The 23,486-nt window shown below is 41.1% G+C and overlaps 1 protein-coding gene across 7 annotated transcripts in view; it reads left to right on the top strand.

Annotated features, from left to right (window-relative positions):
• Positions 1-23,486, top strand: part of LOC140476930 (receptor-type tyrosine-protein phosphatase mu-like) — an 887,393-nt gene that overhangs the window by 812,617 nt on the left and 51,290 nt on the right. For all 7 annotated transcript variants that reach the window (XM_072569881.1, XM_072569880.1, XM_072569879.1 and 4 more), the window contains one exon: positions 16,681-16,778. In XM_072569881.1, coding sequence (XP_072425982.1) covers positions 16,681-16,778 — 98 coding nt within the window. The remainder of the gene's footprint in view (positions 1-16,680; positions 16,779-23,486) is intronic.

Here is a 23,486-nt window from a genome sequence, read left to right as displayed (position 1 = left end):
AGTCAGAAGTCACATGACACCAGGTTATAGTTCAAAAGATTTATGTGAAATCACAAGTGGACTCACTTCACCTCAAATAAACGTGTTGGATTATAAACTGATTAGATTAGATTCCCTACAGTATGGAAACAGGCCCTTCGGCCCAACAAATCCACATCAAACCGCTGAAGAGTAACCCACCCAGATCCATTCCCCTAACTAATGTACCTAACACTACAGGCAATTTAGCATGGCCAATTCATCTGACCTGTACATCTTTTGGATTGTGGGAGGAAACCGGAGCACCAGAGGAAACCCACGCAGACACGGGGCGAATGTGCAAACTCCACACAGACAGTCGCTCAAGACTGGAATTAAACCTTGGTCTCTGGTACTGTGAGGCAGCAGTACTAACCACTGATCAAAGTTTGGGAGAAGATTTGTAGCTCGGGTGCTCGTTGTTGTGGTTCTGTTCGCTAAGCTGGGAATTTGTCTTGCAAACGTTTTGTCCCCTGTCTAGGTGACATCCTCAGTGCTTGGGAGCCTCCTGTGAAGCGCTTCTCTGCTGTTTCCTCCGGCATTTATAGTGGCCTGTCTCTGCCGCTTCCGGTTGTCAGTTCGAGCTGTCCGCTGTAGTGGCCGGTATATTGGGTCCAGGTCGATGTGTTTGTTGATAGAGTCAGTGGATGAGTGCCATGCCTCTAGGAATTCTCTGGCTGTTCTCTGTTTGGCTTGCCCTATAATGGTAGTGTTGTCCCAGTCGAATTCATGTTGTTTGTCGTCTGTGTGTGTGGCTACTAAGGATAGCTGGTCATGTCGTTTCGTGGCTAGTTGGTGTTCGTGTATACGGAGCATTAACTGTCTTCCTGTTTGTCCGATGTAGTGTTTTGTGCAGTCCTTGCATGGGATTTTGTACACTACATTGGTTTTGCTCATGTTGGGTATCGGGTCCTTCGTTCTGGTGAGTTGTTGTCTGAGCGTGGCTGTTGGTTTGTGTGCTGTTATGAGTCCTAGTGGTCGCAGTAGTCTGGCTGTCAGTTCAGAAATGCTCCTGATGTATGGTAGTGTGGCTAGTCCTTTGGGTTGCGGCATGTCCTCGTTCCGTTGTCTTTCCCTTAGGCATCTGTTGATGAAATTGCGAGGGTATCCGTTTTTGGCGAATACTTTGTATAGGTGTTCCTCTTCCTCTTTTTGTAGTTCTGGTGTGCTGCAGTGTGTTGTGGCCCTTTTGAATAGTGTCCTGATGCAACTTCGTTTGTGTGTGTTGGGGTGGTTGCTTTCATAGTTTAGGATTTGGTCTGTGTGTGTGGCTTTCCTGTAAACGTTTGTGGTGAATTCTCCGTTCGGTGTTCTCTGTACCATCACGTCTAGGAATGGGAGTTGGTTGTCCTTTTCTTCCTCTCTAGTGAATCGGATTCCTGTGAGTATGGCATTGATGATCTGGTGTGTGTTCTCTATTTCTGTGTTTTTAATGATTACAAAGGTGTCATCCACATATCTGACCCAGAGTTTGGGTTGAATTTGTGGTAAGACTGTTTGTTCTAACCTTTGCATTACTGTTTCTGCTATGAGTCCAGAGATCGGTGAGCCCATGGGTGTTCCGTTGATTTGTTCGTATATTTGGTTGTTGAATGTGAAGTGTGTTGTGAGGCACAAGTCCAGTAGTTTAAGTATGCCGTCTTTGTTGATAGGTTCAACGTCCTGTTGTCTGTTATGTCTGTCCAGCAGGTTGGCTATTGTTTCTTTGGCTAGGGTTTTGTCGATGTGGATTCCACACTGAGGAATCTACAAAAAAACAGACAGATAACCAGGTCTGACCTACAAAGAATGAAACCTGAAAGCAACAACACCCCCAGATTCTATGGACTACCCAAAGTGCACAAACCAGACATCCCACTCAGACCCATAGTATCACTACCAGGGACACCATCACACAAACTGGCCAAAGAACTACAGCAGAAACTGAAACACCTGATCAGCGGATCCAGACAATCTATACAATCGACACAGGAATTCTTGGACATCATCAGAAATATACACATAGACAAGGAAGAAACTATGGTCTCATTCGATGTAACAGCACTGTTCACCTCCATCGACAAAACCCTAGCCAAAGAAACAATAGCCAACCTGCTGGACAGACATAACAGACAACAGGACGTTGAACCTATCAACAAAGACGGCATACTTGAACTACTGGACTTGTGCCTCACAACACACTTCACATTCAACAACCAAATATACAAACAAATCAACGGAACATCCATGGGCTCACTGATCTCTGGACTCATGGCAGAAACAGTAATGCAAAGGTTAGAACAAACAGTCTTACCGCAAATTCAACCCAAACTCTGGGTCAGATATGTGGATGACACCTTTGTAATCATTAAAAACACAGAAATAGAGAACACACACTGGATCATCAATGCCACACTCCCAGGAATCCGATTCACTAGAGAGGAAGAAAAGGACAACCAACTCCCATTCCTAGACGTGATGGTACAGAGAACACCGAATGGACAATTCACCACAAAGGTTTACAGGAAAGCCACACACACAGACCAAATCCTAAACTATGAAAGCAACCACCCCAACACACACAACCGAAGTTGCATCAGGACACTATTCAAAAGGGCCACAACACACTGCAGCACACCAGAACTACAAAAAGAGGAAGAGGAACACCTATACAAGGTATTCACCAAAAACGGATACCCTCGCAATTTCATCAACAGATGCCTAAGGGAAAGACAACGGAACGAGGACATGCCGCAACCCAAAGGACTAGCCACACTACCATACATCAGGAGCATTTCTGAACTGACAGCCAGACTACTGTGACCACTAGGACTCATAACAGCACACAAACCAACAGCCACGCTCAGACAACAACTCACCAGAACGAAGGACCCGATACCCAACATGAGCAAAACCAATGTAGTGTACAAAATCCCATGCAAGGACTGCACAAAACACTACATCGGACAAACAGGAAGACAGTTAACGCTCCGTATACACGAACACCAACTAGCCACGAAATGACACGACCAGCTATCCTTAGTAGCCACACACACAGACGACAAGCAACATGAATTCGACTGGGACAACACTACCATTATAGGGCAAGCCAAACAGAGAACAGCCAGGGAATTCCTAGAGGCATGGCACTTATCCACTGACTCTATCAACAAACACATCGACCTGGACCCAATATACCGGCCACTACAGCGGACAGCTCGAACTGACAACCGGAAGCGGTAGAGACAGGCCACTATAAATGCCGGAGGAAACAGCACAGAAGCGCTTCACAGGAGGCTCCCAAGCACTGAGGATGTCACCTAGACAGGGGACGAAACGTTTGCAAGACAAATTCCCAGCTCGGCGAACAGAACCACAACAACTAACCACTGAGCCACTGTGCCACCCAGTGTGACAGCAATCACACTGCTGTCATGTGACTTCTGATTTTAACTCGAAGGGGGTCTCCAACAGTTCAGTTAAAGCATAATTAGTCAGTGCAAAATTTAGTTGATACAACCAGAAGTTTTTGGTTAGAAATTTCAGGTTGCTTAAAGCTGAGAAACTCTAACTTTTCAATTTTTTGTGTATTCATGTGAGAACAATCTACTGGGGAAAAAGATTGGGGAGAAACAATTAAATCAAACCTAAGCATTTGATATAGAGGGATAACTTCTCTGGATTTGTATCTCTGTAAACAAATAGTGTTGACAAACAGGATGAGACTTTGCTTTGCTGTATGTTTTGAGATCTTTCAGACTCTGTTCTACATTTACATTACCTGGTTATTTACTCATTTGTTTTCTGTTGTGTAAAGAAGACTGTTCTGCTTTAAGGAAATAACATGTCTTTTGTACATGTTTTTCATTGTGTGTCCATCGTGTTAGCCTTTGTTTTGAAAAGCATATGATTTATCAAGCCAAAATTGACCTTTTAGTATCTGTCTATTCTAAGCAAAACAATCCTAACCTGTCCAATCTTTCTTCATAACTACAATTTTCAAGCCCGAGCCCGAGCTCTGTACTCTCTCCAGAACAATTGAGTCCTTCCTGTGACATGATGAATAGAACTAAACACAAATTCCAGCTGTGGCCTAGCCAGTGTCTTACATAGTTCCAACATGTCATCCCTGCTTTGACAGCATATATCTTATCCATTAAACGAAAGCATCCATATGTTTTCATTACCACTTTATCTTCCCAGTCCTGCTACCTATGTATTTGCAGTCCATGATCTCTCACCTTCTGTTACCCCTCAATAGCTTTCTGTTTATCGGGTATTCCCAAGCTTTATTCGCCTTCTCCAAATACATTCCCTCACAATTCTCCAGATTGTATTCCATTTCCCACTTAGCACCCACTCAACTAAACCATTGAGACCATCTTCAAGTCAATAGCCATTGTCTTCATTATCAGCTACACACTCAATTTTTATATCATCTGCAATTTCATAAACATGCTTTCCACATTTAAGTTCAATCCAGCCACGTGTACGACAAACAGCAAAGGATTTACAACTGGAAGACATTTTACAACTGCAAAATTGTCCATCAACCATTACTCTTTCTTTCCTGTCACTGAGCCAGTTTCAGATCCAGCTCACCACTTGCCCCTATGTCCCAAGACATTTTACTTTCCTGACCAATCTGTCATGTGGAACCTTGTCAAATACATTACCAAAATCCGTAATCAAGATGCAGTATACTCTCCTCACCAATCCCCCTTGTTATTTCTTCAATACATATACTTAAGGCAATAAGACATGACATTCCCTTTACAAAACCACACTATCACTTTCCGTGACAATTTATCTCGTGTCTCAGAATTGATTTTAATACTTTATCTGGTACTGAAGGCAGACTGACTGGCTTAGAATTACAAAACAATTGCATAATTCACAGAACCCCCAATCTCCTGGTACCTAATCTGTACCTAGTGAGGATTAGAACATGATCCTCACAGCATCCTTCATTTCCTCCTGTCTTCCTGTTATAGCTTGGGATACAATCTATATGGTTTTGATAATTTATCTATCTCTCCAGTCCTTCCTCTTTCATTACATTTATTACATCTAATATTTCACATTCCTCCTCCTTAACGAGAAAATCTGCATCTCTCCTTTGTGAACACAGAGACAAAGTATTCATTAAGATGCTGTCCTCATCTTCTATATCCACACATAAGTTACCTCCTTTATCTCTGCAGGGCCCTACCTGTTCCATAATTACCCTCTTGCTTTTAATGTACTGATAAAAGCACTCCTGGTTTTCCTTGATTTTACCTGCCAATATTTGTTCATTTTTAAATGCTTGCAGACAAAATGAATAATGTAAAATCATTGTAATAGAGTTTAATAGTCTGAAGAAAATATAAGAGAACAGAATTTGAACAGCATAGATTTAGTTAAAGAATATAAGCTGAAGACAACAGATTACAAGCAGCATTTCTATACTACTGATTTAAAACAGCCTTACACCACATGGAATACAGGGAGAACTAACCATTTGGATGCAGAACTGGCTCAAAGGCAATAGACAGGGTGATGGTGGAGGGGTGCTTTTCAGACTAGAGGCCTATGACCAGTGCCACAGGGATCAGTGCTGGGTCCACTGTTTTTTGTCATTGCGGCACGGTGCCATAGTGGTTAGCACTGCTGCCTCACAGCGCCAGAGACCCGGGTTCAATTCCCGCCTCTGTGTGGAGTTTGCACATTCTCCCCGTGTCTGCGTGGGTTTACTCCGGGTGCTCCGGTTTCCTCCTACAATCAAAAATTGTGCAGGTCAGGTGAATTGGCCATGCTAAATTGCCTGTAGTGTTAGGTGAAGGGGTAAATGTGGGGGAGTGGGTCTGGGTGGGTTGCGCTTCGGCGGGTCGGTGTGGACTTGTTGGGCCAAGGGGCCTGTTTCCACACTAAGGATAATCTAATGTAAATGATTTGGATGTGAACATAGGAAGTATGGTTAGTAAGTTTGCAGGTAACACCAAAATTGGAGGTGTTGTGGACAGTGAAGGAGGTTATCTCAGAGTACAACGAGATATTGATCAGATGGGCCAATGGGTCAAGGAGTGGCAGATGGAGTTTAATTTAGAGAAAGGTGTGGAATGAACTTCCTGAGGAAGTGGTAAATGTAAATAAATTTACAATGTTTAAAACATATTTGGATAAGTACATGAATAGGAAAGGTTTGGAGGGATATGGCCAGGAGCAGGCAAGTGGGACTAGTTTAGTTTGGAATTATGTTTGACGTCAACTGGTTGGACCAAAAGGTCTGTTTTTGTGCTCTATGACTGTATGACTGTAAGCCTCCAGACTACACTTCTCATCCCATTTGGGAGACTTCATATCATTTGATTGTCATTTAGGATTGATTCATCCAACGGATGATGTCAAGTATGTTACAAGGTTTAGAAGGCCACATACAATGAAAGATGGAGTACATAACTAGAGGCAGTTCTAAATTGTCTACAAGCCAAAGACCTTATCATCAATGAAAAATGCAAACTTTCCAAAGAACTTGTTCACTGCTTGAGATAAATCTGTTTGGACAGAAAACAAGTTTGTTAAGGAGTTTTCTACTGCAAAATCAGTTTATGATCTGCACAGATTTCTAGGTTGGAGCACCAATGTCTGAATTCTTGAGACGTGCCCTTAAAGTTGGTACTGGGACTCACTTCAAGTGGATGAATTCCAATTAATCAAAGACATGATGCATTGCATGGCTATCTCAGACACTGAAATCCATCCTCTCCAGCAATCATATGAATGCTTCAGCTACTAGCATAGGTACAGTGCTGCATCAGGAGCAACCAGATGGGCATCAGACACTGGTGTGTCATGTCTCCAAGGCACTGTCAGACATGGAGATTCACAAAGCAGTAATAAATAAAGAGTCTCTTTTTGTCACGTGAGCATGCAAGAGATTTTCAGAATACTTCTTTATCTTCAAGGTTCTCCTGGAAACAGATGATAAAGTCTTTGTCTTCCTAATCAATGCATAGATGTCTTCACAGAGACAGAAGTTCCAACTCCACCTTCTGAGGCTTGCTATGAGGCCAAATTTGTATAGGGGAAGCTACAAACAATAGTACATATTCTCTCCAGAGTGGTTGCCAATAGCCTTGCTGGTAAAACCGAATCTTTTGCTCAGCCACACCAATGCTCAATCAAATTCAACTGGAACAAATGAAAACAGGTGTTGCCATTTGTCAGTATAGTATTGGAGGATTGCCAGATCAAAGAACATGAGTGGTTGTACATGAAACTCTATGTTGAACACCAACATTTCGCCACTATCAATAATTTGTTGGTGTTTGATCAAATGTAGGTCACTCCAACTTTGCTGTTGGACAACATCCTCACTAAGATTCTCCAGGGACACTTGTGGGTTACGAAGTGCGGAGCCAGGGTTCCAGTGTCAATGGAATGCTAGGGATCTCCAAACATTAATGCTGAATTTGTATTCAGTCCTACCAATTCTGATGATGCCACACAGATTTTGAGTGGACAACCAGGTAGTCTTGCACAAGGACCCACTGGAGGCACATGTCATTTCTGACTCTTCACAGTTGTAATTTACCAGACTCATTAATTGTATGTATTGTTATAATGTTATAACTTATAAGACATAGGAGTGGAAGTAAGGCCATTCGGCCCATTGAGTCCACTCCGCAACATGCCTTGTTATGTAATTCAAGTGCCTCTTCTTGTTAAGTCTCTTGTCAACTCTTCTTTCTCACTGATAATTACACAGACACTTATACTCAGAACAGGATTGGTAGCTGAAACCTTAGCTAAAGGCCACCAGTAGTTGGTATCCACAGTTCATTGTGATGTAATGTGGATAGAATGTGCTTCATAAAACTGAAATTGCATTTTTTTGAAAAGCTGTGCAGTCCTGTCTAAGCTAGGCCCTGAGCAAAGTAATGCCAAGGCCATGAGCTAAGGTGATTCATGCTTTTCCAATTGTAACCAAGGTTTGGCCAAATTCCATGGACTTCAAGCCAAAGTAATTCTGTTTTTCTTTCTGTCCTTATTCTGTGCTCTGTTCCCTTTGAAGTGAGGGCATAGTAAATAATCCAGCAATAGACATTTCCTCAAAGATCCACGACCAGGGCTGGGGCCAGACATTGGGAAACACGATGCCAATAATGAACAGCAATTTGTAACATGGCAACTCACAGCAGAATCAATCTTATGGCACTGAATGTGGCGTAACAGCAAAGCTGCCTTGATGCCATCACACAAAACTTCCACTTATATAATGTCTTTAATGAGGTAAAACTTCTATAGCCACTGCACAGACGTTCAAGCAGCCAAAATGTTGACAATGAGAGTCAGCAACTGTCGTGACCACATGTTTCACAATACACATTGAGCATTGTCTTATGTTAAACAAGGATGTGGTGCAATCTTGAATCCATGTTTATCCTTAATTGCAGCTTCAGTGCAGTTCTGAAGGAACCGTATATTGTCAGAGATGTGATTTTGGATGTTACATTAAGATATCTTTGTCTGCCTTCTCAGTGGATGTAAAAGATCTCATGATACAATAGCAAGAAGAGAAAGGTGAATCGCCCTAATGTGCTGACTAATACTTATCTCTTGAGCAACATTGTTAAAAACAGGTGTCTGGACAATGCTGTTTGTAGGACCTTACTATACAGAATTTCGCTACTGCATTTCCTAAACTGCAGCAAGTAACTACACTCCAGAATATTTCATTGCTGTAAATCACTTTGAGACATCCTACGGGTTGGGAAAGGGAATATAAATGCAAACCTGTCTTCTTTTCTTATTGGATAGGAACACATATGGTAGTCATTAGTATAATTTACTGTAAGCTGTTATTATATGTCCCCAGGAAAAGCATGAAATCAGGCATGCGTGACATTTAACAAGTAATGTGCTGCAGCATAATTTGTTTCCTGAAAGTAATTTAATCATAATAGTTCTTAATTAGAGTAAAAGTACCAGCTCGTCATAATACAAATGTGTTCATTTTGCATATATAGCTTAACTATTACCGTAACAAATCTATGCATGAGAGGTGAAGCAAATGTTGCAAGATGGACCTACTTCTCACTTTAATGCTCCTGCAATACTCCAGATAATTAATGATCCAAAAGACAATGTTCACCTGCTGAGTACTGAGTACAAGAGGTATCCTCAGCATCAGAGATTATACCACATGAAATTTAGGATTCTTTCATTCCCTTTCCTGAAAACAAGAAATGCTAGAGATCAACTTTTGAATAATATAAGAAAATAGGCAAGAACTTAAATGAGGGAACTAGAATGGCTAAAAGTGGTCATGTAAATTCATTAACATACATGATTAAGGAGAATCCCAAGGCTTTTTATACATTTATGAAAAGCAAGAGGGTAGCCAAGGAAATGATAAAGGAGAGAATCTATGTGTGGAGCCAGACAAGGTAGGTGAGATCCTGAATGAATACTTTGTGTCAGTATTCACCAAAGAGAGGGAATTGGTGGAAAATGATTTCAGGGAAGGGAGTGTCAAATTTCCAAGTCAAATTGCTATTAAAAACAAAGAGGTGTTGTGCATCTTAAAAAGTATTAAGGTAGATAAATTCCCAGGTCCTGATGGGATCTATCCCAGAATATTGAGGGAGGCACAAGAACAAATTCCTTCGAGCACTGACAGACATCTTTGTACCCTCTTTGGCCACAGGTAAAATTCCAGAGGACTGGAAAATAGCCGATGTTGTTTCATTGGTTAAACAGGGTAGCAGGGATAATCCAGGAAATTACAGACCTGTGAGCCTCACATCAGTGGTAGGGAAATTATTGGAAAAGATTTTCGAGGACAAGATCCTAATGCATCTTGAAGCAAATGGACTTATTAGCAATAGGCATGGTTTTGTACAGGGAGATCGTGCCTCATTAACTTGATCGAGTTTTTTGAGGAGGTGACAAAGATGGTTGATGATGGAAAAGCAGCTGATGTTGTATACATGGACTTCAGTAAAGCTTTCGACAAAGTCCCTCATGGCTGACTGGTACAAAAGGAGAAGTCCCATGGTATCAGGTGTTAGCTGGCAATGTACAGAACTGGCTTAGTTCTGATCTTTTCCTTATAAATTCTGTGCCTAAGGTCTTCCTGTCTTACTACCATGTAGTGAAGTAGCATCGGTCCAAAAACTAGTGTTCTCAAATAAACCTGTTGGACCAAAACCTGATGTTGTGTGATTTTTGACCTTGTCCAATCCTGGTCCAACATCGGCACCTCCATATCTTAGCCACTAGAAACAGAGGGTAGCAGTGGAAGGATACCTTTCAGAATGGAGCATTGTGACTAGTGGTGTTCCACAGGGGTCAGTGCTGTGACCTCTGCTATCATGATCCACATAAATGATTTTGAGGTAAATGTAGCTGGTCTAATTCATAAATTTGCAGACGATACAAAGGTTGATGGAGTTGCGGGTAGTGAAGAGGATTGTCAGAGGTTGCCACAGGGTATAGATCAGTTGGACGCATAGGCAGGAAAATGGCAGATGTAGTTTAATCTGGACAAATGTGAGGTGATGCATTTTGGAAGGTCAATACTGGTGGGAATTATACAGTGAATGGCAGAACCTTTTGGGGTATTGATATGCAGAGGGATCTGGGTGTGTAGGTCCACAGATCACTGAAGGTGGCAGGACAGGTAAATAAAGTATTAAAAATGGCCTATGGCATGCTTGCCTTCATTGGAAGGTTAAAGATCACACAATATCAGGTTATAATCAAACAGGTTTATTTGGAGGCAGAATTATATTTGCCGATATATTCTATTTTGTTCAAAAAATGCACAACCTATAGGAAGTCAATGCAGGCAATAAATCCATGTAATAAATTCTGACTTTGGAAATAGAACTAGTCTGACTCAAGATTGGGATACAGACTCTAACCTCATATCTTCAATGCATTGTCTGAGCTGTGATGTCATCTTTTTTTATAAATCTTAAGTTATCTTGAGAATGTGACTTAAAAGAAGTTCTGGGATTTATATAATAATAAACCAAAACCTGCAACCCATTATAAAAGATGAAAGGCTTAACAGTAATCTAGGTTTGTTCAACATATCATTTCAGTTGCATGACACTGTAATCTTTTTCTATAAATTCGGTGTCTTATGATCCCATTCTATAGCCACCTGATAAGGGAGCAGTGCTCTGAAAGCTAGTGCTTCTAAATAAACCTGTTGGACTATAACCTGGTGTTGTGTGATTTTTAAATTTGTCCACCCCAGTCCAACACCAGCTCCTCCATTTCATTGGGAGGGGCATTGAGTATTAGGATAGACAAGTTATACTGCAGCTTTACAGACCTTTAGTTTGATCACACTTGGAATATTGCTTACATTTGTGTTCATCACACTATCAGAAAGATGTGGATGCTTTGGAAAGGGTACAGAAAAGGTTTACTGGAATGTTGCCTGGTATGGGGAACTCTAGCTATGAAGAAAGGTTGGATAGACTGGGTTTGTTTTCAGTGGAACGCAGGAGGACGAGGAATGACCTGATAGAAGTTGATACGATTGTGAATGACTGGATAGAGTAGAAAGTATGAGGCTTTTTTCCCAGGGTGGAGGGGTCAATTACTAGGGGACACAGATTCAAGGTGCAAGGGGGAAGTTTAAAAAGAAGCACAAGGCATGTTTTTCACACAAAGGGTGGTGAGTGCTTGGAATACACTGCCAGCGGTGATGGTGGAAGCAGACATAATAGCAGCATTCAAGAAGAGCCTGCATAATTACATGAATAGGTCAGGAATAAAGGGAATTGGATTGTGTAAGTGATATAGAAGGGCAGAATATGTTGTTGCAGGCTTGGAAGGCCAAAGGGTTTGTTCCTGAGCTGTATTTTTATTTGTTCTTTGTTCTTTATCACAACAGGTCAGGCAGCACCCAGAGCTCTGTTGAAGAGTCATCTAGACTCAGAATGTTAGTTTGCTCTCTCTCCACGGATGCTGCCTTACTCACTGTGATCACAAGCATTTTTTTTGTTGCCAGTACAGATACCAGCATCTGCATTAATTTGCTCCTTCATTTCCTTTCCCTTCGGTGTAATTACAGTATTATTTCTCCGTGACACACTCGTGCAGGCTGAACTCAAGCCTAGCGACATTTCTTGTGAAAGTAAATCATCATCACACACAGTGTGAATGCGGCTTTTTATACATTTTATACAAAGCTCAGGAAGGGAAGTGTGTGTACATGCCTGAGATCTTCATCTATTCTGTTAGAACTTTGAACTGTACAGAATTTGTAAATGCAGTGTAGTCACAAGTAAGCCATCCTTTCTTTACCTTCCACATATTCTGGAAGAGCGAGCTTGCATTGACACAGTGCTCTCCCCTCAGGGTGACCAAATAGCTTCAGTATCAATGAAAGCTTTTTTATTATTTTTAAAGGGTGGCCCCTGTTGTGTTAGGAAATGTGGCAAACAGTTTGGATGCAGCAGGCTCACACAAGCAACTGTGACAATATTATTATCTCATGATGTTTGAAGGATAAGTACTGAGCTACATAACAAGAAAAATGCTGCGAATGGATGGATTTTTACATCCCCAGGAATTTCCACTAAAGACTTCATCTGAATGGCGGTATCTCCAACTTGCAGTGTGCTTCAGTATTTGAATAGAGAATAAGTCAAGGGTAGATAACTGCACCCAAGTTGTGCGTTAGGGCCACAAGTTCCACCTCAAATAGGACTTCACCGCTATGTGGTACAGTAATTGCTATGATTTTCATTGCATTTCCAAAAATAACAATGGAAAATCAAACCATGATTCCTCGCAGATAAACATCTGATATTCTTCCTGTTGCAGCTTCTGAAATGCAGTTCCCAAGATAGATAAGGAACTCTTTGATTATAGGGATCGTGCATGCTTCCAAGGAATGCAGCTCTGCAACATAATATAGACCAGGCTACCTTAGAATGACAAAAGAACAGGAATTGTACTAATGTCTATCTTAAGTTCAGATAACACTAAAAAAAAGAACGTTCATAATGATGCAGAGAAGCCTTGACAACGAATCCCAATCACAGACTTATTAAAGATAACACTATGACAGAATGTTTGCAGACAGTCTAGATGGAAATTATTAATTTTTTTGCTATTTATAAAGAACAATTTTAAAGGGAAAATAGTTTCAAAACCACTCAATCCTGTCAATTCTGAGAAGAAAGCAGAGCATAAATATTTCAAAATGTAGTTTTCTCCAATTGAAAGCAAGGCAACAAGGAGTAAATTTACTTCACTGTAAATCAGTTTGGGATCAAACAACAACAGGGCAAAGATAGACTGTTAATGAGAGCTCTGGAGAGGGTTTCAGCATTATAAAGAATATCATGAGGAAGAAATGGCTCCTTTGGAATTTTCCTTTTATGGAAGGTTAAATATTTTCACAAATTGCGTTATATTTTATATGAAATGCCAGGTATTTCCAAGGGCATTTTGTCAAATTGGAAGGTTACTTATGCTAAATGTGTTCATTTATTGAACAAAATTTGGGTTGAAGTGCAGCATGGAACTTTTGTGAGCATTTCTGACCCATGACAAACTGAGGTTTTCATTATTTCTAGAAACCCCTGCTGTTGAATAATCATGTTGTTACTACAATGAAAGAATTGGAACTTTCACCACAGGAGTTTGAGAGTCATGCATAAGGAGCGAGGAAGATATTGAACTGCATTTGTGATGTCTCTATCGACAAGGGACTTAGAACAATATCAAGCATTTTCAGAAGTATAGAGAAAGTTAGCAGGTTTCATCCAGGCTGTGTTGACAGTTTATTAGATGGGAACAGAAGTGAAATGCTTAAGGTGAAGAAGTTGGGGGATTGATGCATTACCCATATAGTATTTTTAACTTACTTGCTGTAAGTTATGTCTGTGGTGGAGGTTGCAAATATAGAGATGATACCAACGTCTTTACCCGAGGATGCTCTATTTTAATGTATAAATCAAATTGCTTTGTGCTTCAAAGGAGTACGTTGTGTATGAAGTAATATTTTATAGCAGCTACAGTTTCAATACAGCTTCAAAAAAAGGAGGGAAAACAGAAAGGCCCTGTCAGTGTAACTTCTGCTGTTGGGAAATACTGAAATCCATCATTAAGTCAGTAGTAGCAAACATTTATAATCAAGTAAAATCAATGTGGATTTATGAAAGGGAAATCATGTTTGACAAATTTATTAGATTCCTATGAGGACGTGACAAATAGGATGGATTAAGAGGAACAGGAGATGTAGTGGTGTATCTGGCTTTCCAAAAGGTATTCAATAAGGTGCCACATAAAAGTTTACTACACACGATAAGAGCTGATTTTGTGTGTGTGTGTAGATATATTAAGGATTATAATATATAATGGACGAGTTAACCAAGAGGAAATAGGAATATTAGGTTATTTTCAGATTGACAAACTGAAAACAGTAGGGTAAAGGGATTAATGCTGGGTCTTCAACTGTTTGTAATCTGTGGTAATATTTTGAATTAAGGAACTGAATGTATTGGAGGAAATGTTGCTGAATATGCAAAGATAGTAGGAAGATAAGTTATGAGGAGGACATAAAAACTCTGGAAAGGGGTATTGATAGCTTAAATTCAAGAAGGCAGCTCACCACACATTCTCAAGGGCAGCTAGGGATGGACAGTAAAAAATGTTAGCCAGCCAGCGATCACCCTCCATTCTTTCCAGATTTTTTATGTCCTCCTCATAACTTATCTTCCCACTATCTTTGCATATTCAGCAACATTGCCTCCAATACATTCAGTTCCTTAATTCAAGGTATTAGTACAGATTGGAAACAGTTGAAGACCCAGCATTAATCCCTTTACCCTACTGTTTTTCAATTTGTAAATCTGAAAATAATCTAATCTTCCTATTTCCTCTTGGTTAACTGATCCACTATATATTATAATCCCTAATAATGGCTCAATGCAGTGGCACAGTAGCTTAGTGGTTAGCACTGCTACCTTACAACACCAGGGACCTGGGTTCGATTCCACCCTTGGACAACTGTCTGCGTGGGTTTCCTCTGGATGCTCTGGTGTCCTCCCACAATCCATAGGTTTGCAGGTTAGGTGAATTGGCCATGCTAAATTGCCCATAGTGTTCAGGGATGTGTAAGTTAAGTGATTTGTCAGGGGTAAATGTAGATGAATGGGTCTTGGAGGGTTGCTGTGGATCTGTTGGACCAAAGGCCTGTTTCCACTCAGTAGGGATTCTATGATCCTCTTGGCATGTATACAATTCGGCAGGGTCTTGGTGGGGCAGATGCTGAGAGGAAGTTTGGAGGAATCAAATTTCTGAGTAAGGAGTCCTCCATTTAAAGTGGAGATGAAGAGGGATTTCTTCCCTCAGAGGGTTATTAATCTATGATACCTTGTTCCCAAGATAGTAGTAGAGTTTGTGATATTGAACACAGTCAAGGTAGAGTTAGATCGATCTTTGATTGACAGGTGTGCCTGGGATTATCAGCATCAGCCTGGAAAATGGATTTGACACCACAACCAGACCAGCATGACCTTACTGGATGGCAAAGCCATCAGTGGGTCTAATGCCTGCTCCTGCTCCTATTTCTTATGGTCTTTATGGATAAAAGGACATTCCTGTTTCCTTGATTCCATCTAAATGCTTATTTGGTTTACACTGGTAAACGAACAGCCACTTCTAAATTGTAACCGTTTCAGGACCGTTACCTCATGCAACATTTCTTTTGTTCCTATTTTAGCAGATTCTCAGATTATTCCTTGGTTGTCTGCAAAACACAATCAAATGATGGAACAGATTAATTTGGATGGCCATTGAAATAGACAACTACAGCAATGACCCCTGCAATGTTGGGCTCTGTTGCTTGCTCCATTTTAACACTCTTGTAAAATATCCTGGTCAATCAATGAAAAGTAAAATTACTTCAAACTGACAAAATGGAGTATGGCCATTTAGGTAAACTGTCAGCATGAATTAGATTAGATTACTTACAGTGTGGAAACAGGCCCTTCGGCCCAACAAGTCCACACCGCCCCGCCGAAGCGTAACCCACCCATACCCCTACATCTACACCTTACCTAACACTATAGGCAATTTAGCATGGCCAATTCACCTGGCCTGCACACCTTTGGACTGTGGGAGGAAACCGGAGCACCCGGAGGAAACCCACGCAGACACGGGGAGAACGTGCAAACTCCACACAGTCAGTCGCCTGAGGCGGGAATTGAACCCGGGTCTCAGGCGCTGTGAGGCAGCAGTGCTAACCACTGTGCCACTGTGCCCACCGTGCCGGGTGAACTTATAGACCATAGCCCACCAATCAGTCTGGATCAGTTAAGATTATACTCATCGGAATTTAGAAAAATGAGGTCTCATGGAAACCTAAATTCCTGTAATGGATATAAAGGAAACTTGAATCTATGTGGTGCTGTAAAATAATGAGTCTTTAACTGCAATTCTGTTTTCATTGACATCCAAGATTTATTTTAAAATATGGTTAGAACCATATCTTTTACCTCTAGCATTTTTCACAATGAAAGCCTAATCCCTTGGGAGACTGGAATCTGATCTGTGTTCTCACTGTCAGGCCAGTTCTGCTCGCTCTGAGTGTGGAATGGAAGTGTCTGCTTCGATGTATTTTTTTTGTCACTTAGTTGAGTTTTAAATCCCTTTGTCTATGTGCAGGACCAATGCAAGAGACTGTCTACGATTTTTGGAGGATGATCTGGCAAGAAAACTCAGCCACCATCGTCATGGTTACAAACTTGGTGGAAGTTGGAAGAGTGAGTATATCACACAGATTCTGGATTTCCCTTTTGCTTTACAAGGGTTTGACACAGACATTTATGTCTAACTGATGCTTCTATGTGTTTCGGTCTTGTTCCTGTCCCTCCTGTAATGTGCCTTGGTTCCAGGAATCACCCCTCCCTTTCAAGAAGGAACTGTTTCTTCTTTCCTGAGTAATGGTTTATGAGTGTTTGAGCACACAATCCATTGTTCTTGCGTTTGATCCATTTAGCTGTCACATGTGCAGGAGGCATTGGGTTGGAAACAGAAGGAGGGATTCTGCATAAAAATATATTGTGTTGGTGTGACTCAGCAGGACTGGTAGCAGCCACAGAGATTTAGAGCTTATTGTTTCAAGTTCAGTTTGTCAGAGTTGAGACTCCAATTTAATGGGTGGTTAGTTGTTTGTATTTGAGATTTGATTAGATTAGATGCCCTACAGTGTGGAAACAGGCCCTTCAACCCAACAAGTTCACACCGACCCTCCAAAGAGGCCCCCAAACCCATTCTCCTACATTTACCCCTGACTAATGCACCTAACACTATGGGCAATTTAGCATGGCCAATTCACCTGACCTGCACATCTTTGTGATTGTGGGAGGAAACCAGAGCACCCAGAGGAAACCCACGCAGATACAGGGAGAATGTGCAAACTCCACACAGACAGTTGCCTGAGGCAGGAATTGAACCCAGGTCCCTGGCACTGTGAGGCAGCAGTGCTAACCACTGAGCCACCATGCCACTCTAACAGTTTGTGCCAAATAAAAAAGATACAATTATTTTATTCTTTTAATGGGATGTAGACATCACTGGCAAGGTCAGTGTATGAACATATTAGCTTGCCTAGATCATTTCAGAGGGCAGTTAGAATCAATCACATCCTGTGGGCCTGGAGTCACTTGTAGGCCAGATCAGGTAAAGCATTAGGTCCCAAAGGACATTAGTGGGCCAGATGAGTTTTTCCAGCAATCAACAATACTTTCAAACTGTCATTACCAAGACAAGATTTCAGTTCAATATTTGTTAATTGAATTTAAATGTCACCACCTTCAAAGCTGATGTGAACCCCTAATCCCAGATCAGTCTGGCCATCTGAGGAAAACATTAACCCTATGCCACTGTCTCCTCTGAATTTGAACTTGAATTTATATTTCACCTTTCACCTAGGCCTTCCAAGAGCACTTTATGGTCAAATAAGTACTTTTTAACATGTAGTCACTTTGCTGATGTCGGAAATATAACAGCCAATTTTCACATGGCTAACTCCCATAAACAAAAATTCAATAATGACCAGACAATCTATTGTTGAAATCTGTTGATTGAAGTAGTTAATAGGACATCAGGAATGCCTCCATTTTTCAAAACTGTACCAGTCGATCGATTGATTGATTGATTGTTTTATTGTTGTCACATGTTCTGAGATACAGTGAAAAATTGTTTTGCGTGCTGTACAGGCACAAAGTACCATGCAAAGTACATCAGGGTAGAAGACAGTGTTACAGCTGCAGAGAGGGTGCAGAGAGAGAGAGAGAGATCAGAATTAACATTTATGAGGTCCATCTAAAAGTCTGATAACAGCAGGGAAGAAGCTGTTCTTGAATCTATTCAAATATGTATTCAAATTTTTGTATTGTCTGTCTAGCAGAAGGGTGTGAAAGAGAGTATAACTGGGGTGGGAGAGGTCTGTGATTGTGTTTGTGTTGGTGAGAAATATAGATGGAATCAACAGATGTAAGACTGGTTTATGTGATGGACTGGGTTGTGTTCATGACTCTGTAGTTTCTTGCAGTCTTGGGAAGAGCAGCGGCCATACTCTGATGCACCCACATAGGATGCTTTTTATGGTGCATCTATAAAAATTAGTAAGAGTCTTTGGGGACATGCTGAATTTATTTAGCTTCCTGAGTAAGTAGGGATGTTGTCATTGTTGTTGTTGTACTTTTTTGACCGTTATATCAGTCTGGGTGGACAGGGCAGATTGTTAGTGATCATCACTCCCAGGAACTTTGCATTCTTGACCATCTTCACCTCAGCAACATTGATGCAAACAATGACCAGCTTCTTCATTTTGCTGACACTGAGGGAGAGATTGTTGACTTTACACCATGCCGCTAAGCTCTCAATCTCTTTCTTACATAGAACATAGAACATAGAAAAATATAGCACAGTACAGACCTTTTGACCCTCAATGTTGCGCCGATCCAAGCCCACCTAACCTACACTAGCCCACTATCCTCCATATGCCTATCCAATGCCCGTTTCAATGCCCATAAAGAGGGAGAGTCCACCACTGCTACTGGCAGGGCATTCCATGAGCTCATGACTCGCTGAGTAAAGAATCTACCCCTAACATCTGTCCTATACCTACCACCCCTTAATTTAAAGCTATGCCCCCTCGTAATAGCTGACTCCATACGTGGAAAAAGGTTCTCATGGTCAACCCTATCTAAACCCCTAATCATCTTGTACACCTCTATCAAGTCACCCCTAAACCTTCTTTTCTCCAATGTCTTGTCATTGTTTGAGATCTTCCCTACAATGATGGTGTCGTCAGCAAACATCTTAATATTAACATCTCATGTAAACCTTTGGCGGTATAACAAAGGACCTTCAGCCCTAACCTTTGAGCTTGAGTCTTCAATAGGGGCTTGCACCCCCAACTGTGACCTGGAAGTGGGGGGGGTGACATCACTTAACCATACCTCTATTTACAACAGAGCATCCCAAGTGATATCTTCACAAGGTTAAGATTAGAGTGGTGCTGGAAAAGCACAGCAGGTCAGGCAGCACCTGAGGAGCAGGACAATCGACGTTTCAGGCAAAAGCCCTTCATCACAGGGGTCAGTGTTCATGGGCACATGATGCCAGAACAACCTGCAAATTCTTCCTGCTGGAATTTTATATCCAACGAGAGATAAACTGATGAAACAGTGACAAATTTTACTTCCAAAGGCCTCAAATGTCTAACCAGGCTGAGAGAGTTTCTTTGAGAGAAGGATTTGAACAGTTGTTGGGGGTGGGGTTCCATCTTACCAGCACATTTTCAGAAGAGCCTTGGGTAAAAAGCAGGGAATGACAGTTACACCAGTTTTCTGAGTCTTTGGCTCAACCAAAAACATTCGCCTGAAGCAGAATTATTTAGGTCAGGGTGTAATTTGATGAAGCTCAATTTCAATCAAATACAGATGTAAAATTAACCTGCACATGCATCTATTTAGTTACTTGGTTACATTATTACTTCTATTTATTAATGGTGGCAGTGCTAATGTTTTTGTCACTGTTTGGTAATCTGTTTGTCAATAATATATCTCAAAACTAATGGACAAATCCTGGGTAAATAAATACAACATGGTTCAAGGATATGCTGTTTGGTTTTGATGAAGTTGTTGATCTGCATCCAGGGACTTTGTAAAGTGTCCATTACCATGTGGGAGTAGGCCAGATGAACCTTTCGTTTAGAGTGTTGTTGGTTGTTGTTTTAGAATGCTGAGATTGTCTCAACTGCTGTGGTGGTATTTGTCAGAGCAGTCAAAATGGGAGCAGAGTTTTCTGAGCAGGTTGTTGGATATGGAGTGGCCTGAAGCATGCGATGAAACCTCTCAATAAAACAGATTTCCATTTTCAGATTTGTATTCATGGAGCATCAATTAGGCAGACAAAAGCCACAAAGAAGAACTATGTAGTTGTAATAAGGTTCACATCATGATGGAGACATAAACTGTCCTCAGTGCCCTCTTCACGGTTTTTTTTTAGTTTCTGATTTGCAAGAAGTGAACTTACTAAAAGCACAATTTTGTAACACTACATGATCGAGCTTCTCAGTCAAATCTTAACACCACAGTGGGGAAGAATTGGCAACTGAAAGGGCAGTCCAAAAACTAGCAACACCTTTTCTACTAGGCAAATCTGAGCTGTTTTTCCATCTAGATTGTGTCTGTGAGTTAATATTCCTCTTTGCTAGCCCACCTGTACTCCCTAAACAATTTTTCAATATTACTAATGGAGCAGTGTCCTAGTATGAGATTCCCGAAGGTGGATGTGCACCTGCTGCCAATGATTCAGGACGTTCAGGAACTTTATGCTGGGATTTGGCTCATCTGTCACTGCCTGTCATGTTCAAAATGTTGCTCATGAATATGGACACAGTTCCCTGTTTGTATGCCATTTGTGAAGGAAGGTTGTCTGAGAGATTTCCCTGTGCCAGCTGCCCTGTCTATTGCAGCTGTTTAAGTCATACAGAAGCTCTGTTTTGGCTGTTTTCATATAATGAACCCACACGAGATGCCATAACCCATTTATCGAATAGCATATCACACAGCTGCTCACATCTGCCCCAATTGTGCTGGGACTAAAACCTCTGATAGACTGTTAACAAAGATCCATCTGCTGCCTCTGCCAACATTCCTATTACTGCAAAACCTCAAGTGGCAATTTTACTTAATGATTTTTCAATATGTTTAGCAGTAAAATATATTTGGTTTAATGGAGAGCTCATCAGTACCTGCTGTTTGCTCAGATGGTGAAATGGCATATTTCAGGAACCTTTGAAAAGCCATCATCTCAGTATCTAGTGAATCATTATTTTGTGTATCAGGCCCATTGTAACCTGTGGTATCAGCTGCCTGAGAAACATTTATTAGAATTTTCTTCTTAGCACAATTTCTCAAGGATCTTTCCATACCAAATATATGCTGAATAGAAAAATTATCAATATGCAGATCCAGTACCCTCTGAGAGAAGAAATTCCTTCTCATCTTTGTCTGATCCCTTACTCTGAGATTATGCCAGCAGTTCTTAAACCATCCCATAAGGGGAGACAACCTTACTGCATTTGCCTTCCCCTAAGAATCTTTTACATTTCCAAAACATCTCTTCTCACTCTCCAAAACTGCAATGAGCACAGGTCTAACCTGTTCAATTTCCACTCATCAGACAATCCCTTCATACCTGTCTAGTCCATTGTTATAGGTCCATCCAAAGTTGCCCCTCTTTTTCATCACCATACTGTCCATTGGCAATGCTACCTGGTCGGGTAAAACCTACTGGGATCATATTCATTGGTTTTCTTCAGTGGAAAGCAAGATTATGGAAATTACTCAATCATTTAAATCTGTCACTCTCTCCCTGACTGGGTTAATTTAAAATGGCCTCCATGGACAGTCACTTCCATTTGTCTGCTGATGACTATCAACTCTTTTTCTCTCCAATATCTCTCTGAGAACCTTCATTGTGTCATCACACTGGCTGTCCAGCATTCACACAGAGATAATCTATCTTCTCTGACTAAACAAAGGAAAAACTGAAGCAATTACCAGTGACCCCATCACAGGTGTCCCATCACCACTCAACCCCCTTCACTTCCCTAATAACCATGTCAGACTAAATTGAACTGTTGGCAGTCTTGTTTTTCTGTTTAATACTGGACTTTGCTTCTAACCATAGAATCTACTTACTCTTCAGGCATATCACTATTAGTTGAGTCCACCTTGTGATGAAGTCTTCACTGACACTGGTGTCACCTGGAATCAGTTCATTCAAAACCTTATTGAATGGTGAAGTGTGAAGGGTCGAATGACCTACTCCTGCTTCTAAGTCAAAGTCCTACATCCTATGTCACAATCATCCTCACAATCATCCTCCATGCCTTGTGAATTTCAACTCATATAAAACTCTGCTGTTGACATCCTGCATTTCCATCTCGATTATCTTCGCAGATCTGCAGTGACTCTTGGTTCCAGAAATCCTCAGATTTACTGTTTTAATGCCTATATTTCAATCTCTTTTTCACTTTCTTATTGTTCTAAATATTCTGAGGACCTACAACTCCTCCTCTGAATTCGATTGCTTGGACTCTGTAAGTCAGTCAGCAAAGGCCCATTGGAGTGCAATCTCGGGTTGAAATGTTCCCAACTTCAAAATCTTTTGGTCTTTGGGTCGATATGCAACCTCTGCGAGCCAATGGTCCAACTAGGGATAGGCTGGGGTTAGGGGTGCCCACTCTGCAGCAGAAGAGGCAATCAGAGCACCGAATGTTATGGATAACTGAACGCTAGCACAAGAGGTAGCTATCACTGGTGCAGGACAGAGGATGAAACGGCACATCCAAGTGTAGGTATTGTCTGAAGATTTCTTGTATTGTCTCAAATAGGTATGGCCACAGCTGTCAGATTACCAGTGTGGAGGGCCAATCTATAACCTCAGCCCTAGCCCTCTGATCCCCACAGCTCCAGGCACAAAGATTAAAATGCCTGTTACCCACCAGACTTCAAACTTGGGAAGGAAGGGTACTTAGTTGTTCTTAATAAGTTACCTATTTCTGTCAGTCAGATTCCACCTCAAGAGCAAGACCAACTGTGACAATGCCTTAACCCTGTTTTCTTGTGATTAATAAAATGTGTGTGAAAATGAAATCTTGTAAGCTGGTAGCAAAACCACACCTTTGGCACTGAATTGCCAATCGAAAACTCAAGGGAGATCCACAAATCAAAGGTACTTTTGGGAATGTCAGATTGCCACAGGCCCAACAGGAACTGAGGCATCTTTCTTACCCCAACTGCAGTATGGTCCTGTCAGCCCACCAACTAATCTTATCTGACAACTCCTAGTTATAGTAATGACATTAAAAATGCTGGAAATCTGATTTATTTTAATATTTGACAATGGTTCATGATATTGACGGAAATGACAGAACAGAATTCCATACA

The sequence above is a fragment of the Chiloscyllium punctatum genome, chromosome 5, assembly GCF_047496795.1.
Source record: "Chiloscyllium punctatum isolate Juve2018m chromosome 5, sChiPun1.3, whole genome shotgun sequence".
NCBI lineage: Eukaryota > Metazoa > Chordata > Chondrichthyes > Orectolobiformes > Hemiscylliidae > Chiloscyllium > Chiloscyllium punctatum.
Note: the sequence above shows the minus strand (reverse complement) of the source record. Positions and strands in the feature narration are given on the sequence as shown.